This window comes from Microtus oregoni, unplaced genomic scaffold, assembly GCF_018167655.1.
Source record: "Microtus oregoni isolate MIOR12 unplaced genomic scaffold, Mior012 000045F_ref0000178, whole genome shotgun sequence".
NCBI classification, from domain to species: domain Eukaryota; kingdom Metazoa; phylum Chordata; class Mammalia; order Rodentia; family Cricetidae; genus Microtus; species Microtus oregoni.
This window is the reverse complement of record NW_024543219.1, coordinates 11,036,946-11,053,602: the sequence shown is the minus strand read 5'-3', so window position 1 is coordinate 11,053,602 and position 16,657 is coordinate 11,036,946. Positions and strand designations below refer to the sequence as shown.

General features: G+C 43.5%; 1 protein-coding gene across 6 annotated transcripts in view; it reads left to right on the top strand.

The window, feature by feature from the left end:
• Positions 1-16,657, top strand: part of Fermt2 (FERM domain containing kindlin 2) — an 80,091-nt gene that overhangs the window by 21,560 nt on the left and 41,874 nt on the right. For all 6 annotated transcript variants that reach the window (XM_041634059.1, XM_041634057.1, XM_041634055.1 and 3 more), the window contains exon 3: positions 6,214-6,447. In XM_041634059.1, coding sequence (XP_041489993.1) covers positions 6,214-6,447 — 234 coding nt within the window. The remainder of the gene's footprint in view (positions 1-6,213; positions 6,448-16,657) is intronic.

Here is a 16,657-nt window from a genome sequence, read left to right as displayed (position 1 = left end):
CTAGCATTGGAACAGTGCCTTTTGGCACACAGGTTAAGAGATGCTTGTTAATGTATTGTTTGATGGATGTTGGTTGATACTCTGTAGCAATGGTGATGAATACTGTAGACTAGGCTGGTAGCCTGTTGTCCTTAAGATTGCCTGGAGATGCTGGGGATGGCTCTGTGATCATGGGAATCCACAGAAAGGTGCATCCTTGATTTTGTAAATTGTCTCTGGAGCTCCACAGATGCTGTAGTGCACACTCCTGTAATACCAGTGTGTCCACTGTTTCAATATATGCTCCAGGCTACACAATTCCCCTTCTATCCGCCTTCCAACACCATTTTTCTTTTTGGTGTGTGTGTGTGTGTGTGTGTCTGTGTGTCTGTGTGTGCTCGTGCACACATGCACACATGTACACATGCATGCATACATATATGTACCAGAAGTCGATGTCACTGTGTGTGTGCATGTGCATGTGTGCCCTCATGCTGGATGCTGCATGCATGCCAGACACAATGACAAGTGTCTTCTATCAACTTCTTTTTTCTTTGAAACAAATTTCTGTTCTGGATAGTTCTATGCCCATTTGACACAAGCTATAGTCATCAGAGAGGAGGGAGCCTCAGTTGAGAAAGTGCCTCTATAATTTCAGGCTGCAGGCAAGCCTCTAGAACATTTTCTTTAATTGGTGATTGGTGAAGGAGGGCCTTGGGTTCTGTAAGAAAGCAGACTGAGCAAAGCCATGGGAAACAGGCCAGTAATCAGCACCCTCCATCGCCTCTGTATCAGCTCCTGCCTCCAGGATCCCATCTTTTTTTAGTTCCTGTCCTGAGTTTGGTGATGGACTATGGATGTGGAAGTGTAAGCCAAATAAGCCCTTTCCTCCCCAGCTTGATTTTGGTCATGGTGTTTCATCATAGCAATAGTAACCCAAACTAAGACAGTCTCTCTATGTAGCCCTAGCTACTCTGGAATGGAATTCTCTGTGTAGATTTCCTGCCTCTGCCTCCCAAGTCCCAGAATTAAATTTGTGCTCCACCACTCTTGACCTCCATCACTCTTCACCTTGTTCTTGGGGATAGTTTCTCACTGAACCGGAAGTTCACTGACTCTTAACTAGACTGGCTAGCCAGGGAGCTCCAGCCATATGTCTGTTTCTCCCACCACAGGACTGAGATTAGGTGCACTACATATGCCCTCCCCCCCCCAAGACCAGGCCCTTTTTATTTCTTTCTTTGGGGGGGGGGCGTTTCAAGACAGGTTTCTCTGTAGCTTTGGAGCCTGTCCTGGAACTAGCTCTTGTAGACCAGGCTGGCCTCGAACTCACAGAGATCTGCCTGCCTCTGCCTCTATAGTGCTGGGATTAAAGGCATGCGCCACTACCACCCAGCTTAGGTCCTTTTCTTGTGGATAAAGCACATCGGTCCCGCCTGCCTTGCCATAGGTAAGAGTGTCTATCGTAAGGTGGGTGAATAGCGCCCACACAGGAGTTTCCGTCCTTGTATTACTTGTTGTCCTTGTCTATGTTTATCCTTGCTGGGTGCTGGCAGGCTGCTCCCTCATGGAAGAGCCAGGTCAGCAGGCTTCGAAGGGAAGAACAGCAGTCAACTTGTGATCTATAAACAGGCCCGTTGCATTTCCATGTTCCAGTGTGAGCTGAGCCTCTCTCAGACCTTTGTAATGAGGCGCTGTGTGTCTGATGGGGAACGGGGAAACAAGGAAAATGGGCATCAGAGAGTGTTTGTGCCCTGGACCCAGTCTGAAGACCAGCTGATGGAGAGTTGAGGGTTTTGTGGAAGTGGGTTTCTTTCTTTTTTTTAAAGGAGGCTAGCTTTATTCTAACTCTCAGTTTCAGGGTATAGTCCATGGGGAGGGAGCAGAAGAGATTTCAGTGTATTCTTATCTGATGACGTTTACTCTAACACTGCTTATGTGAAGAGCTCACAGACAGTCCAGACAGCACTGTCCTTCAGATCTGGAGGGCCACAGCTTGTCTGTCAGGATGACATTGATGTTGAAGGCAGATGCTGTCATTGTATCTGAACAGGTGAGTGTGGCCCTGTGCTTATGGACACTGGACCCATTCTTAGCTCCTGGGGACACAAAAGAGCCAGTAGTTGGTGCATTTGGTCCCTCAGCCATCCATAGTTCACCACCTTTAGCTTTACATCTTAAGTGGGGTGTTTCTTACTTCAAAAGTGTACTTTCTGACCACTCGTAACTTTTGTGGTCTGGAACAAGTTGCCTATCAGTCTAAATGTATGTGTAGCTTCTTTTTCAGATTGCTCCCCCTCAGGCCGCGCTCGCTCTTAAGCACTTCCTTGGGACCACATTTGACATTGTTTGAGTTTGTCCTTTGTTATAGCTGAAAGCACCGCTTCTGCCTTGCTACCCTGTCAGGCAGCTGCACTTCATATCACTCAGCATTTATTTCAGGCTGGTAGCAGGTGCTGAGGAGCTACCCCCACTCCCAGTTCACTGTCAGCTGTGTGGACAGATTCCTGACATGCCGGCAACTTCTTTTGCTAAAGCATAGATTTCTGGACTTGCTGTGTGCCTGTGGAGTGCACGGCCCTAGGCCACTGGAGAGGTAGCCAGGAAGCTCTGGGCATTGAATGACCCTAGAACAATGTTTAACCTAGCAAGTGGAGAAATACCAAGCCCGGGTTAGTTCTCAGAAGGAATGGACTGTAGTTGTCCACACTGGTTAGTCAGCCAACTTACTGGCCGTTTTTTTCTTCCCCCAGCAACTGCTTCACTCCTTCCCTGCAGTGGGCCCCTCCCCTATTTCATAAGTAAATCACCTCTGGAGGAACCCATATCTTCTGGATTTTTGGAATTAGAGTGCCTTTTAAAAATTAATTAGTAGTTATTTATTTTATTTTTTTTTTAAATATTTATTTATTTATTTATTTATTATGTATACAGTATTCTATCTACATGTATGCCTGCAGGCCAGAAGACCCCATTACAGATGGTTGTGAGCCACCATATGGTTGCTGGGAATTGAACACAGGACCTGTGGAAGAGCAGGCAATGCTCTTAACCACTGAGCCATCTCTCCAGCCCCAATAGTTAATTTATTTTGGGAGTTTGGATACAGGGTTTTTCCTTGTAGACCAGGCTGTCCTTGAACTCAACTCACCAAGATCCATCTGCCTCTGTCTCCAGCGTGTTAGGATTAAAGACATGCATGCACTACCACTGCTTGACTCTGACTTTTTCAAGAAGATTTGTTTATTTTATGTGTTTGGATGTTTGCCTGCATGTGTATGTATGTACACCATGGGCATTCCTGGTACACAAGGAGGCCAGAAGAGGGCAGTAGACCCCCTGGAATTGGAGTTACAGATCTCTGTGAGCTGTTGTGTGAGTGCTGGGAATCAAACTCAGGTCCTCTGCAAAAAAGCAACAAGTGCCCTTAATGGTTCATTACTTCAGCCTCAGAATGAGTTTTATTACCAGCCTTCCCTTCTTTCTTTTGCTTGCTGGAAATACCTGACTTTATTTCCTTAATGATGATGATGATGTCACAGGCATCTTTACAGAAGTGCCTGGGTAGAGGTGTGGGTAGATTGCATATCTAACTACAGATAAACCGGCTCAGCTCAGCTTCCCCTGATTAGCATAATCTCTGTTCCGAAAGAAAAAAGCATGTGTGACCAGAACTCTTTATATATAAAAAAGCCTGTCTGCTCTAAGCTAGTTAAGAACTTGGTACTTCCAAAAGTTGTCAGATTTTGTGCTGGAAAATAAGACGTGAACCCAACATGTATAACAGTTCCACGTGTGTTTGCAGGTGAGCTCCCAGCGCTGTGATTGACTGGACTATCCCGGTGCAAAACAAATATTGAAAAAAAACCTTTTTATTAAATTCAGTTGACGAGGAGGGGACACTGAAAAAGAGGGAAGGGAGAGGAAGCTTTGGTTAGGATATAAAAACAAGAAAATAAATAAATAATGTGATTGATAGTTTGATGGGGAAATAACTTGGAGAATCATCTTTGCTTCGAATAAGATACCATTCATCAACTGTCATATAAAAGAGACTGTGTCTCCACTGCTATAAAGTATGGCTGGATCCTTAGCAGGGAGTTGGGAGCTGGGCCACGGCACTGTGTCCTCCCCTTTATGTCAGTCCTGCTGGTTGCTAGCAAGAGCTTCTCCAAGTGTCTCAGCCATTTTTATTTGTAAGGATATTCATATCAGTTTCTTTGAGGTTGGTGGTGCTGAGTTCTCTTTGGTTTGGCACTGTCTTCCTCTAGAACACTTGTTTGCTTGTTTTCTTGCTTTTTAAAGTCATGTCTCTCTTTTTTTGCCACATAGTAAGCTTAATATACGGTTGGTCCAGAAAGACTTTTCTTTAGATAGTACTATAAACACTAGCTGAAGTTAGGTTGCATCTTCCTGTTACAGGTTTACTGTTACTTATCTGATTGTAGCCAAGTATCATGTATTTGGTTTCTTTTCTTTCCTTTTTTTAAATATATTTATTTATTATGTATACAGTGCTCTGCCTGCATGTATGCTTGCATGCCAGTAGAGGGCACCAGATCTTATTACAGATGGTTGTGAGCCACCATGTGGTTGCTGGGAATTGAACTCAGGTCCTCTGGAAGAGTGACCAGTGCCCTTAACAACTGAGCCATCTCTCCAGCCTGTGTATTTGGTTTCTAAAGCTGCTAAAGCAGTTAGTAGATATTAATGCTTTCTGAACTGAAATATATATGTTCAAAGAAAAAACTTGGGCCGTATGCTTTTTATTATTATTATTATTTTACATACATTGGTATTTTGCCTGAATTTATCTTTGTGTGAGAGTGTCAGATCTTAGAGTTATAAACAGTTGTTAGCTGCCATGTGGGGGCTGGGAATTGAACCCTGGTCCTCTGAAAGAGCAATCAGTACTCTTAAACACTGAGCCATCTCTCATGCTCCCAGACTGTGTGATTGTTGTCCTGGTTGGTTCTTGTCAACTTGTCACAAACTTAGACAGACATATCTGGGAATAGGGAATCTTGATTCAGAAAATATCTTCATCTGATTGGCCTGTAGTAAGGTATTTTCTTGATTGACGGTTGATGTAGGAGGGCCAGCTCACTGTGGGCAGTGCCACCCTTGTGCAGGGTAAGCCAGCCATGGGAAGCAGGCCAGTCAGCAGCCCTCCTTTATGGCCTCTGCTTTATAGTTCCTGCCTTGACCTCCCTCAGTGATGGAGTGTGACCTGAGAGTTGTAAGCCAGAATAAACCCTTTCTTCCCTGAGCTAATTTTGGTCCTGATGTTTATTCTGTCACAGCAATAGAAACTGGCAGTTCTGAGTTACCTTCCTCAGGATGTTTCGGGGAAGCATGTTTAGGCTGCAGGCTGTTCACATTTGTTTTGGAGTTCTTTCCACGCTTTCTTCACCTAGAGTGTCACCTTTATTCACTTTGATTCCCTGTCCATGTTCCTACCCTTACTGTATTAATACATTTATTTATTTATTTATTTATTTATATTTCATGTACATTGGTGTTTTGCCTGCATATATGTTTGTATGATGGTGTCAGATCTCCTGGAACTAGAGTTAGATAGCTGTGAGCTGCCATGTGGGTGCTAGGAATTGAACCTGGGTCCCTTGGAAGAGCAACTAGTGTTCTCAACCACTGAGCCATTTCTCCAGCCCTTAACACATTATTTTTATTTCTTCTTCTTCTTAAGACTTTATTTTATTTTAGCTATATGGGGGTGTATGTACACATGAGTGCTGGTGCCCACAGAAGCCAGAGGCATCAGATTCCCCTGGAGCCCATGTGTAAGAACATCAAGTGCTGCCTCTCCAGCCCCACCTTCACATGTGTGTAGCTTCAGAAATGAACTGTTTTCATGTATATTATAGGAATTCTGTTACCTGTTCCTCAAAGCTGAATTCCAAATACACCACTCAGTTTTTATTAATCTTTCCTATTTCAGTCCCAGGACCCTTTGTCTCCACAGTCCAGGTCTGTCCGATTGGCTTGGTGTGCACCGGGGTGAGAGCAGAGAAAGTGTTTTCTCTGCCATTTGTACTTTTTGCGCCTGTCACTAACAGTCTCTTGTTTTTCTTAAGTACTCAGTTTAGTTTTCTAGTATCTATTGTTTTTCTTAAAGTACCCAGGTTTTGTTTTCTGTCTTTAATTTATCTCCAGCTAGTCTGTGATTTTTTTTTAAAAGCTTTTTTTTGTTTGTTTACTGTTTGCTGTTTATAGATGTAAAAAAGGATTGGTCTGACCATGCTCTCTGGTGGGAAAAGAAGAGAACTTGGCTGCTTAAGACACATTGGACCTTGGATAAGTATGGCATCCAGGCAGACGCCAAGCTTGAATTCACGCCCCAGCACAAGCTGCTCCGGCTACAGCTTCCCAACATGAAATACGTGAAGGTGAAAGTGAATTTCTCGGACCGAGTCTTCAAAGCTGTGTCGGACATCTGCAAGACTTTCAGTAAGTCTGCCTCCTTAGAGTATGGGGCACGCTTGACTGACACAGTGGTGAGCTTACCCTTGGGGTGGGAGTTGGGATAAACTCTGTATGCATCTGTATTTGAAATTATCATTTATATAGTTTTTAATGTTAATTTTTGATAAAGAAGTGTTGGGTTAAGAAGGAACAGGAAAAATTAGATTTTTTTTCTAATGATTAGAATCATATCATGTTTCTTATTATATAAAAGTTTTTTCTGATAACTTTTATTCTTTGTCAGTAGTGGGGATTGAACCTTGGGCCTCAGTGTATGAAGACACGAGCTTTTCCCCTGCACTGCATCCTCAGCCCCAACAGCGTTGTCTGCTGGGGAGGGAAGGGGAGCAGGCATTGTTTTCAGAGGGCTGTGGCTCTCCAGTGTTTCCTTCATGTAAGTCACTTTGAGTTTAGTAATTCAGAGATGGTGTCACTTCCTTTGACGAAGGCCTGCCCGCTCCCAAGGAAACTGTGAGGATTCTTCCTCACCCGGTGTGAATACCCTAGGCTTTCAGAAACAAGATGTGAATTGCTTTTCACTTTGGCTGACCTGGTTATGATGTATGACAGGAAGCATTTAACCATCAGAGAAAATGAATTTTCGTCATTCCTGCTAGCACATAATTCTTAGATATATTTGATGGTTCTCCAGGTTTTAGTTCTGACTAGAACCAGAACTCTTTTATGTTGCATTTTTAGGTGACACTAGTAATTCATGAACATGCTGTTAGAAAAGAATCAAGACTGCAGACACACAGTAAATGGCCCCTTCCCAAAAGTGACTCTGGTCTACAGTTTGATTTGTTACACGTTCCTGCATTCAGGCTATTTTCTGTGTGATGTGTTTACGTGTGGTGTGTGCATGTACACGTGCAGGTTTGGAAGTCTTCACAGATGAAAAGATGATCGGAAGATGTTGGTTGTCCTACTTTTTCTGCCCTATTTCTTTGAAACAGTGCCTCTCAAACCTAGAGCTAGGCTAGCAGCCAGCAGGCCCCAGTAGCCAGTCCTCTCTGTCTGCCCTCCCTAGCAGGGAGACTGCAGTCTCTGCCAGCTGTCTAGATGGGTGCTGGGGATTCGAACTCATGTCCTCATGCTTGCACAGCAAGTGGGCTTACCCACTAAGCCATCTCCCTGGCCCCATTATATGTATTATTTTTTAAAATACAATTTGCTTTTTTATAATAATTGTGCAATTGCACTAGTATCAGTTCCCCGTCAGTGGACAATTCAGGTTGTTTCACTCACTCTTAGAGCACATACTGCAATGAGTTTTTGTTTCTGTTTAGCATGTTGACAAGTTTTCAGTTGGGATAGCTTCAGAATGCCCAGACCTCTTTAATTCCTCAGCAGATGCTCCTTTGTTGTCTCAGGCTCCTGCAAGCAAGTCTGGGCTGGATCTGCCGCTCCTCAGTACAGAGCTTCTTGCTCCTGACTTTCTCGGTTTGTGGCATGGATTCTCCATTTCTTGTTTGTGGTTCTGATAGAGGCTCTTTTAATCAAGTCAGTATCTACTTATCTACTTTAGGCCTTTTAAGAATCTGTTTGTTTGTTTGTTTTTTGGAACAAAGTTTCTCTGTGTATTGCTGGCTGTCCTGGGCCCTCTGGAAGAGCAGCCAGTGTGCTCTCAACCTCTGAGTTTTCTCTCCAGCCCCGTTGATCATCATTTTTAAGTCACGGTAGTAGAGGTAAAATTCTTGAATGTCATTCTCCTAACTTCCTTCACAAGGCACACATGAGCTGCTCTTTTGTTACTGTGTTTAAAATTGTGTTCACGTGGCTCAAAAAATTTAATTAATTTATTTATTTATTACTTGTGTGTGACAGTGGAGTAAATGTCATGATGATGTACACACAGAGGTCAAAGGACAACCTTCCAGATCTGGTTCCAACCTTCTACCATGTAGGGGCTGCGGATTGAACCCAAGTCCTCTGCCTTTGTTCTGAGCCATTTCTAGACCAGATCTTTCATTTCTATGCTTCGTGTTTCTTCTATCTTATCTGAATGGTCATTGCTGAGGCTAAACTCCAGCAAATCTTTGTGTCTCAGAGTAGAGTTGGTGTTTAATTTTGTCTCTTTCTTTGGGACATGTCTCAATGCTAGAACTCTGAGTGAGTGCCAACAAGCCTGACTTAGGCAGAGCTTAGCAGCTTCTCCATGCTGCACCCACTCAGACATTTCTAGGCCTACTTTTTTTTCTCATCAGTCGCTGCTGAGTTCTGTCTTAATCTTAACTTATATCTTTACTTTTTATATAAATTACTCTTGTCCCTCACTTGTCTTACTGTGATGAGTTAGACTTTTAGTTGTGCTGAGTGACAGCAGTGACAGTATTGTTGAATTGTTCCTGATATTTTACAATGAGCTCACATTTTGTTGTGTTTAGGAACTTTTCACCTATATTTTATTCCTAATACCTTAATTCATGAAGACACATAAAATGTAATTAAGTGGAGGTCACGGAAATTGGTGTCGTGTAGAACAAAGGTCCTACGTTCCCTGATTCACTTTAGAACACTTCCTACCTCGCTCATGTTCCTTCTTTATCAACCATGTGCTATCACTACATCTTACCCTGTAAATGTCTTACGCATCCGTCCGTCCTTCCTTCCGCTTTCTCTTGTTGTGAATGAGGGTAAGTGTAGGTGGTATTAAGTTTCTGTACTTCTTTTCTCTACCGTCCTGAATACAGCGGTGTGCTTGTTTATCTTTGCTTTACAGTCTTGATTACTGCTAATACCTGTGTACGTCTGACTTGCTGGCCCCGTGTTCTAGAATTTCTTATCTTTAGAGTGATGTGGGATATCCCTCTGCATGCTGTGATTATCCTTACTGAATAAAGAACTGCTTTGAGCCTATAGCAGAGCAGGGTGGGGTGGAGCAGAGCTTGGTGGGGAGGAGTGCACTGAATGCTGGGAGAAAGAAGGGCAGAGTAAGAGAGAAGCCATGTAGCCCCACCAAAGACATACGCTGGGAACTTTATCCAGTAAGACATAGCTACATGACAATACACAGATGAATGGAGATGGGTTAAATTAAGATGTAAGAGTTAGCTAGAGCTAATGGGCCAACCAATGATTTAATTAATACAGTTCTGTGTGATTATTTCGGGGCTAAGCCACCGGGAACTAACTAGTGGCCTCCTTACTACATTAGAGTTCTGGGATGAGACAAGAGACGCCAGCCTGGCCCTAGTCCCGAGGCTCCACAACCTGTGTTTTTAGCACTTCCAGCTGGAGAATGAGTGTGGAGGACATCCCGTACTCAAGCCATAGCATCCGCGGGATGGAGGAGCCCAGAAGAAGCTAGGACTTAAAGATAAAATTAAATCACTCTGGAGTTAAGGGTTGGTTCTAGAAATAACTAAGGCAGCTGTTTGGCTTTAAGTAATTCAATAACTCCATGTTTACCTTATCTAATAAGCAGTAATTGAAGATTGTTCTTCTTATTTGAAAGTATAAATACTATAAAATATTAGTGTGTGGATTGGAAAGGAAAGTGTGCTTATTCGATTCACAGTTGTTAAATCCAGTGGCAAAAACTGCCTGTCTACATTTGTATCATTTGTGAGTGAATTGTGATTAGGTTTTGTATGTGTTAATGGTTTCAAAAGCTAAATACTTGAGATACATAGAAAGTATCGGGATCTGAATTCCCCTGTCTACAAGTAAACTTGTTTGGAGTGCAGCCAGGCTGCCTTGCTTGGCTGCTGTCTGGCTGCCTTTGGATACATGGCAGGGTTGAATGGATCGGCATGGGTGGATACTCTGTTGGCCTTAATGTGGGAAGAGCTGGCCCATCCTGAGGTAACTTACTTGGAGACACTCTGTTCATCTTCTACACTGGACACCAAACACTTCGTAACTACTCCTGGGAATGATCTTCTCCTGTTAGTCATTTAATATTCAAGCCGAGTAATTTTCCTCAAATTAAATGAATTCACTTAATTGCTGGTCACTGTGGTTTCATTAGTTGAACTCTTCTGGGTTCATTCTTCTGGCTCTTGATTTCTATAAGAGAAGTAGAATCAAAAGAAAGAAAAATGATGCGGCCAGTGTTACCAGTGTAGTTAGCACCAGAGCCCAGAGGCTTGTGAAGGACGCAGCTCCTAAGGTTAGCAGTACAGCTGACACCAGACCAGGTGGGAAGTCATTGTATTTTATTGAACACTGACAGCCTTTCCAAGGTGGCTTTATTTTCAAAACTGGTAAAAAGATTTCTTCCGTAATTTAACTCATACAAAAATTCCTTATAATTATTAAATGACGCTCACTGGCTTACCTCTTCCTTTTTTGGCAGAGAATGTTGAGTTCTTCATCTAACCTGTACACTGTGTGCCGACTTCATGAACGTGCGCCCCAGTCTGACAGTGTTCTGTGCTCACAGTGCATTAACGTTGGTGTTCAGTGATGTCATTAGGCACATGCCAGCCCACTCCCACTTTCCCTTCTGCCCTGCCCCAGGGAAGTGCCTGTATTTGGTAGACACACTTGTGCAATGACAGTAGAGCAGGTTGGAGGGTCTCCTGGAAAGAATCAGGCAGATCGTTGTTCTATACTCTATGCTTGTTTCTTTTTAAAATAATTTATTTTTGTTTTATGTACATTGCTGCTTTGCATGCCTGTCTATGTGAGGATGTCGGATCCCCTGGAACTGGAATTGCAATTCTGAGCTGCCATGGGGGTGCTGGGAATTGAACCCAGGTCCTCTAGAACAGCAGTCAGTGCTCTTAACTGCTGAGCCATCTCTCCAGCTCCTTATACTTGTTTCTACCCGGGAAGAGTTTGTTTCTTTAGTCTACAAATTATTTAGTGCTTCTTGTTACTTTATTCTCAAATTATTTTTCTCATTCTTGTTACTTTATTTTAAAATATTTTTCTCATAATTTTTTGTTCTTTATAAGTTTATTTTGGCTGTAAGTACTAGAAGTCCAAGCTGAACTGTGTTTTAAGTAAGGTTTCCATTTTCACATCCTGAGAAGTTACATGAGGAAACTAAAGTGATTAGTTAGCCTGTCTCCAAGGACAAGGCCCTTCCACCCTTCAGATGTGGACTTGGCCTCCTCTTTGGAGGCCCTGAGTTAGTTAGGGTTTCTGTTGCTGTGATTAAACACCATGGCCAAAAGCAACCTGGGGAAAAGGCTATTTCACTCAGCCCTCAGGTCACACCCCATCTCTCAAGGAAGCTAGAACTGATGCAGAAGCCATAGAGGATGCTGGCTTCCTTCTTGTGGTTCATCCAGCCTGCCTTCTTACACAACTACAGGGCACCACCAGCCCAGGGTCAGCATTGCCCACAGAGGACTTGGCCTGCCCACATCAGTCAATCAAGAAAGTGCCCCACAGACTTGCATACAGACCAGTTTGATTGAGGTATTTTCTCTCCTGAGGTTCCTTCCCCAGGACAGGCCCCCTTCAGGGTAGGGTCTGTTGAGCTTTCTTCCCAGCTGTCCTGATGAGTGAAGCGGAAACATGCCAGAATCTTCCCTCACATCTCATTGCCCACATGGACCACTGAAGAAACACAGGAAGATACTCATGTTTACCGTTTCCTTATATTAGAGACAAGCAGAGAAGAGGATTGAGAAATGATCTGTGGATTCACCCATACGCAGGTCTGTGACATGCTCCTCTTAAACCCATAATGAGCCAAACTGAGCAAAACATAAAGATCAAATGATACTTTTATTAGAGTGACTATGTGAAAACTCTCTTTCATTTTATTTAATTAACTTACTTTCCTCCTTCCTTTGTCCTCCCCCACTCCCAGACAGGGTTTCTCTGTGTAACAATTCTGCCTGTCCTAGAACTTGCTTTGTAGACCAAGCTGGCCTTGAACACACGGAGATCTACCTGCCTCTGCCTCCCCAGTGCTGTAGTTTCACTTAACTTTTAAGATTTATTTTGCATGTGGGTGTTTTGTCTGCATGTATGTTTGCGTACTGTGTGTGTACCTGGTGTCCATGGGGATCAGAATAAGGTATCAGATCCCCTGGAACTGGAATTATAGATGGTTATGAGCTGCCATGTGACTGCCGGGAACCCAACCATGTCCTCTGGAAAAGCAGCCAGTGGTTTTAGCAGCTGAGCAATCTCTCTAGCCACTCACTTAACTAGTCAGTTTGATTGAGGTATATAATCTTCCAGGTAATATTGAGTGCATTTTGACCAGTTTACAGCAGGTTCCTAAGGCAGGTTTCATCATCCTATCGTTTCCTCAGTCCCCTTTGCTGTTCTGACCCCACCAACCACTGATCAGTTTTCTGTCACTGTAAGGACTGCCTTTTCTCAGTTATCATTTAGCCATACAGTATGTAGCCTTCTCTGGCTTTTCCCACTTTGCTTTCTGCCCTTTATTTACCTGTGGTGGTTTGGATGGGAAATGTTCCCCACCGGCTCTGGTATTTGCACGTCTGGTCCCCAGTTGGTGGCACTGTTTGGGAAGTTTTGGGTCACATAGGCTTGCTGATGGAAGTATGTCACTGGAAATGGGGCTTTGAGATTCTGTAACCTCACCCTATTTCCGGTTCACCCTGTCTGTTGTATGTTTGTGGTAAAAGATGTGATTTCGTAGCCTCCTATGTCTGCTGCCTGTTGCCATGGTTTCTCATCTTTATAGACTCTTAACCACTTTGGAACTTAAGCCACTTCTGTTAGTTGCTTTTGGTTGTGGTGTTTTATCACAGCAGCAGAAAAGTAAGAATGCACCACCAGTGTGACGGCACTCTGTGAGATGGCTCAGCAGGTGAAGGTACTTGCCACCTAATCTGAAACCTGAGTTCAATTTCTGGGATCCTTACTGCACAAGGAGAAAACAAATCCCTGCAAGTTGTCCTCTGACCCCCATACACACATCCACACATATACATGTACACATGCAAAATAAATAAAATGGAATAAGACTTTTAAATAGGGGTGAAGAGATGTCTCAACGGTTGAGAGCACTGTCTGCCATTCCAGAGGACCCAGGTTCAATTTCCAGCACCCACATGGCAGTTTATAACTGTCTATAACTCCAGTTCCAGGGGATCTGACACCCTCACACAGACATACGTGCAGGCAAAACACAATGCACACAAAATGAAAATAAATAAAATGCTTTAAAAAAGAATTTTAAATAAAGATACAAAGACCACCCACTTTTAGTTCTTATAGGAATTCCATGTCATAAAACATAAAATTTAAGAATGAAATTTTCCAGCTCTACTTGCAAATTGGACATACTATTTTGCATTCTGACCTTGAGGATTCTACCTGCCCTGTGTTGGTTTAAATAAGAATGCTTCTCCTTAGGCTCATATATTTGAATGCTTAGTCACCAGGTAGTAGCACTATTTGAAAGGATTAGAAGGATTAGAAAGTGTGGCCTTGTGGAAGTAGGTGTGGCATTGTTGAGATAGGTATGGTCTTGTTGGGGGAAGAGTATCACTGACGTTTCAGAAACACATGCCCTGGCACTCTTCTGCTAAGGATCATGATGTAGCTCTCAGCTGTTGTTCCCGTGCCTGTCTCTATGCCACCAGGATGCCTACATGATGGTAATGAGCCTCACCTCTGAAACTGTAGGCAGGCCCCCAGGTAAATGCTTTCTTTCATAAGAATGGTCTTGGCTGTGGTGTTCCTTTACAGCAGTAGCACAGTGACTAAGACAGAACTTGGTGCCAGGGACTGGCATGTTGGTGTGACAGACCTGACCGTGCTCTTCATTAGAGGAATATGGAACACTTTGGGGCTTACTGGGCCACCCTAGTAAGAGCAAGGATAGCAGTACTGAGAGCAGTATCAGCTCGGCTCAAGTGTCAGAGGGACAGTGGCTCAGAAACTGTTCTTAGGATATTTTGGTGAAGAATGTGGCTGTTTTTTTGAACTTGTCCTAAAAATCTGTGTGAGGCAAAATTGAAGAGTTTTGGATTAATGGTTTTGGCAGAGGAGATTGTAAGACAGCCTAGTATAGACTGTGTCATGTGGTTATAGTGTTCACTCTTACGAAGATTGAAAATGAATAGGAGTAAACTGAGCAAGGAAAAATGCAAAATGTAAGTTTGGGGGGGAGGGCTTCAAGAAGTGTAATGGAGCTAAATCCAGTGCTCAGAGATAAAAAGTTTAAAGAAAAACCTGATGCTAAATGGAATAAAGGGAGTGGTGACCTCAGGGCAAGACCCCACCCGCTAAGCTTTCCACCTGGGAAGAGGAGTTAGAGGAAAGCCTGCACTAGGGGGAAACCTCACACAAGAAAGCACAGGGTGCCAGATTCCAGCCCCCACCAAGCAGCAGAATTTGGTAGCTTCAGCCAAATGGTTCTGTCTTCATAGTCAAGGATACAATAAAAGGGTTGTGGAGTCCCCTGTGGCCAAGGAAAGTCACCGAGGCCAGATGTGTGTCAGGTGACTGCATGGACACCTATGGAAACCATTACTTAAGCTGCCAAGGGAAAGCCTGGATTTCTCTGGAGACCCCAAGATGTCGGAGATGCCGGAATTGTGAGATTCGTGCCAAGGAAAGCTGCAGAGGAGGTCTGGAACCAGCCCAAGAGAGAGAAGTGTGTTGCAGCAGTCAACGAATTGAACAGGAGGAATTGGCAATCTGAAGAGTGCTTGACGTCAGACGTGAAATTGCAGAATTTGGAGTTTGCCCAGGCTCTGGACTTAGCTTTGGTCCAGTATTTCCTCAGTATGCTCCTTTCCTCCCTTTTGGAATGGTAATGAATGTACTATTGTGTTAGAAGTATGCGATATGCTTGTTTTTGTTTTTGTTTTTGAAGACAGGGTTTGTCTCTGTAGCCCTCGCTGTCCTGGAACTCACTCTGTAGACCAGGCTGACCTTGTCTCAGAGACCCATCTGTTTCTGCTTTCCGAGTGCTGGGATTAGTGTGCCCCACTGCTCGGCTTGATATGCTTCTTTGTTTTGATTTTATAGGGGATATGGTTAAAGAGATTGCCTTGAATCCCAGAAGAGACTTTGAACTTTGGACTTTTTTGTTAGTGTTTGTCTTTTGTTGTTTTGGTTGTTGTTTGTTTGTTTTTCTAGACAGGGTTTCTCTGTAGCTTTGGAGCTTGTCCTAGAACTTGTTCTGTAGACCAGGCTGGCCACAAACTCACAGAGATCCGCCTGTCTTCCTCCTGAGATTGCTGGGAATAAGGTGTGCGCTCCCACCATCTGGCAGACTTTGGACTTTTAAACAGTGTTGAGACTGTGAAAGACTGGGGACTTTTTAAAATGGGTTAAATGAACTTTTTACATTATGATATTGGTACAAACCTGGAGGGACTGGGAAGTGGAATGTGATGGTTGAATAAGAATAGCCCCCATAGACTTATATTTGGAAGGCTTAGTCACCTGGGAGTAGCACTATTTGAAAGGAATAGAAGGTGTAGTCTTATTGGAGGAAGTGTGTCACTGGGGTGAGCTTTGAGGTTTCAAAAGCTTATGCCAGGCTCTCCTCTGCTAACAGATCAGGATGTAGCTCTCAGCTATTGCTCCAGCGCCTGCTTGCAGGCACCATGCTTCCTCCCATGATGTAATGGACCAAATCTCTGAAACTAAGCAAGCTTCCAATTCAATGCTTTCTTTGATGTGTTGCCTTGGTCATAGTGCCTCTTCACAGCGGTAGGACAGTGGCTAAAATGCCGTGTCTTTGAAACATTTTATTCCAACATTTTGGTAGATGAGAGTCCAGGGATTAGTTGCTGCTGTCTAGCTCCTTGGTGATGTTAGGATTTGAATCTCAACTGTTTCCCACAGCTCACATTTTGAAGGTTGCTCCCCAGCTTGTGATACTATTCTAGAACCTTTTAGCTGATGGAAATAGGTCACTAGGAGCAAGACTGACTCCAGGGCCCTTTCTGCCTTCTAACCTGACAACCATTCAAGTAGACCCCACACAGGCTCCTGCCCCTGTGCTTGCGTCCCCACTGGGTGGAGAGAAATTGAGCAGAAGTATGTCTTTCCTCCTTGGCCTTATTTCTTTCTGCTATTGCAATCAAAGCAACAAAAAGGGAACTCCAGGTGAGGTATGTTTGAATTCTTTGCTCTTCTCTTCTAAGTGGGCCGTCTGGTTGAACTACAAGCATTCTTTGCATATTCTGGATGCAGAAACTTTATTGGGCATGTTTTGAAAGCATTTCTCAGTGTGTGGCTAACTTTCTGTGAAGTGTTGTTGAAACTGAAAAGTTTTAATGTTTGGGAAAAACAGTTT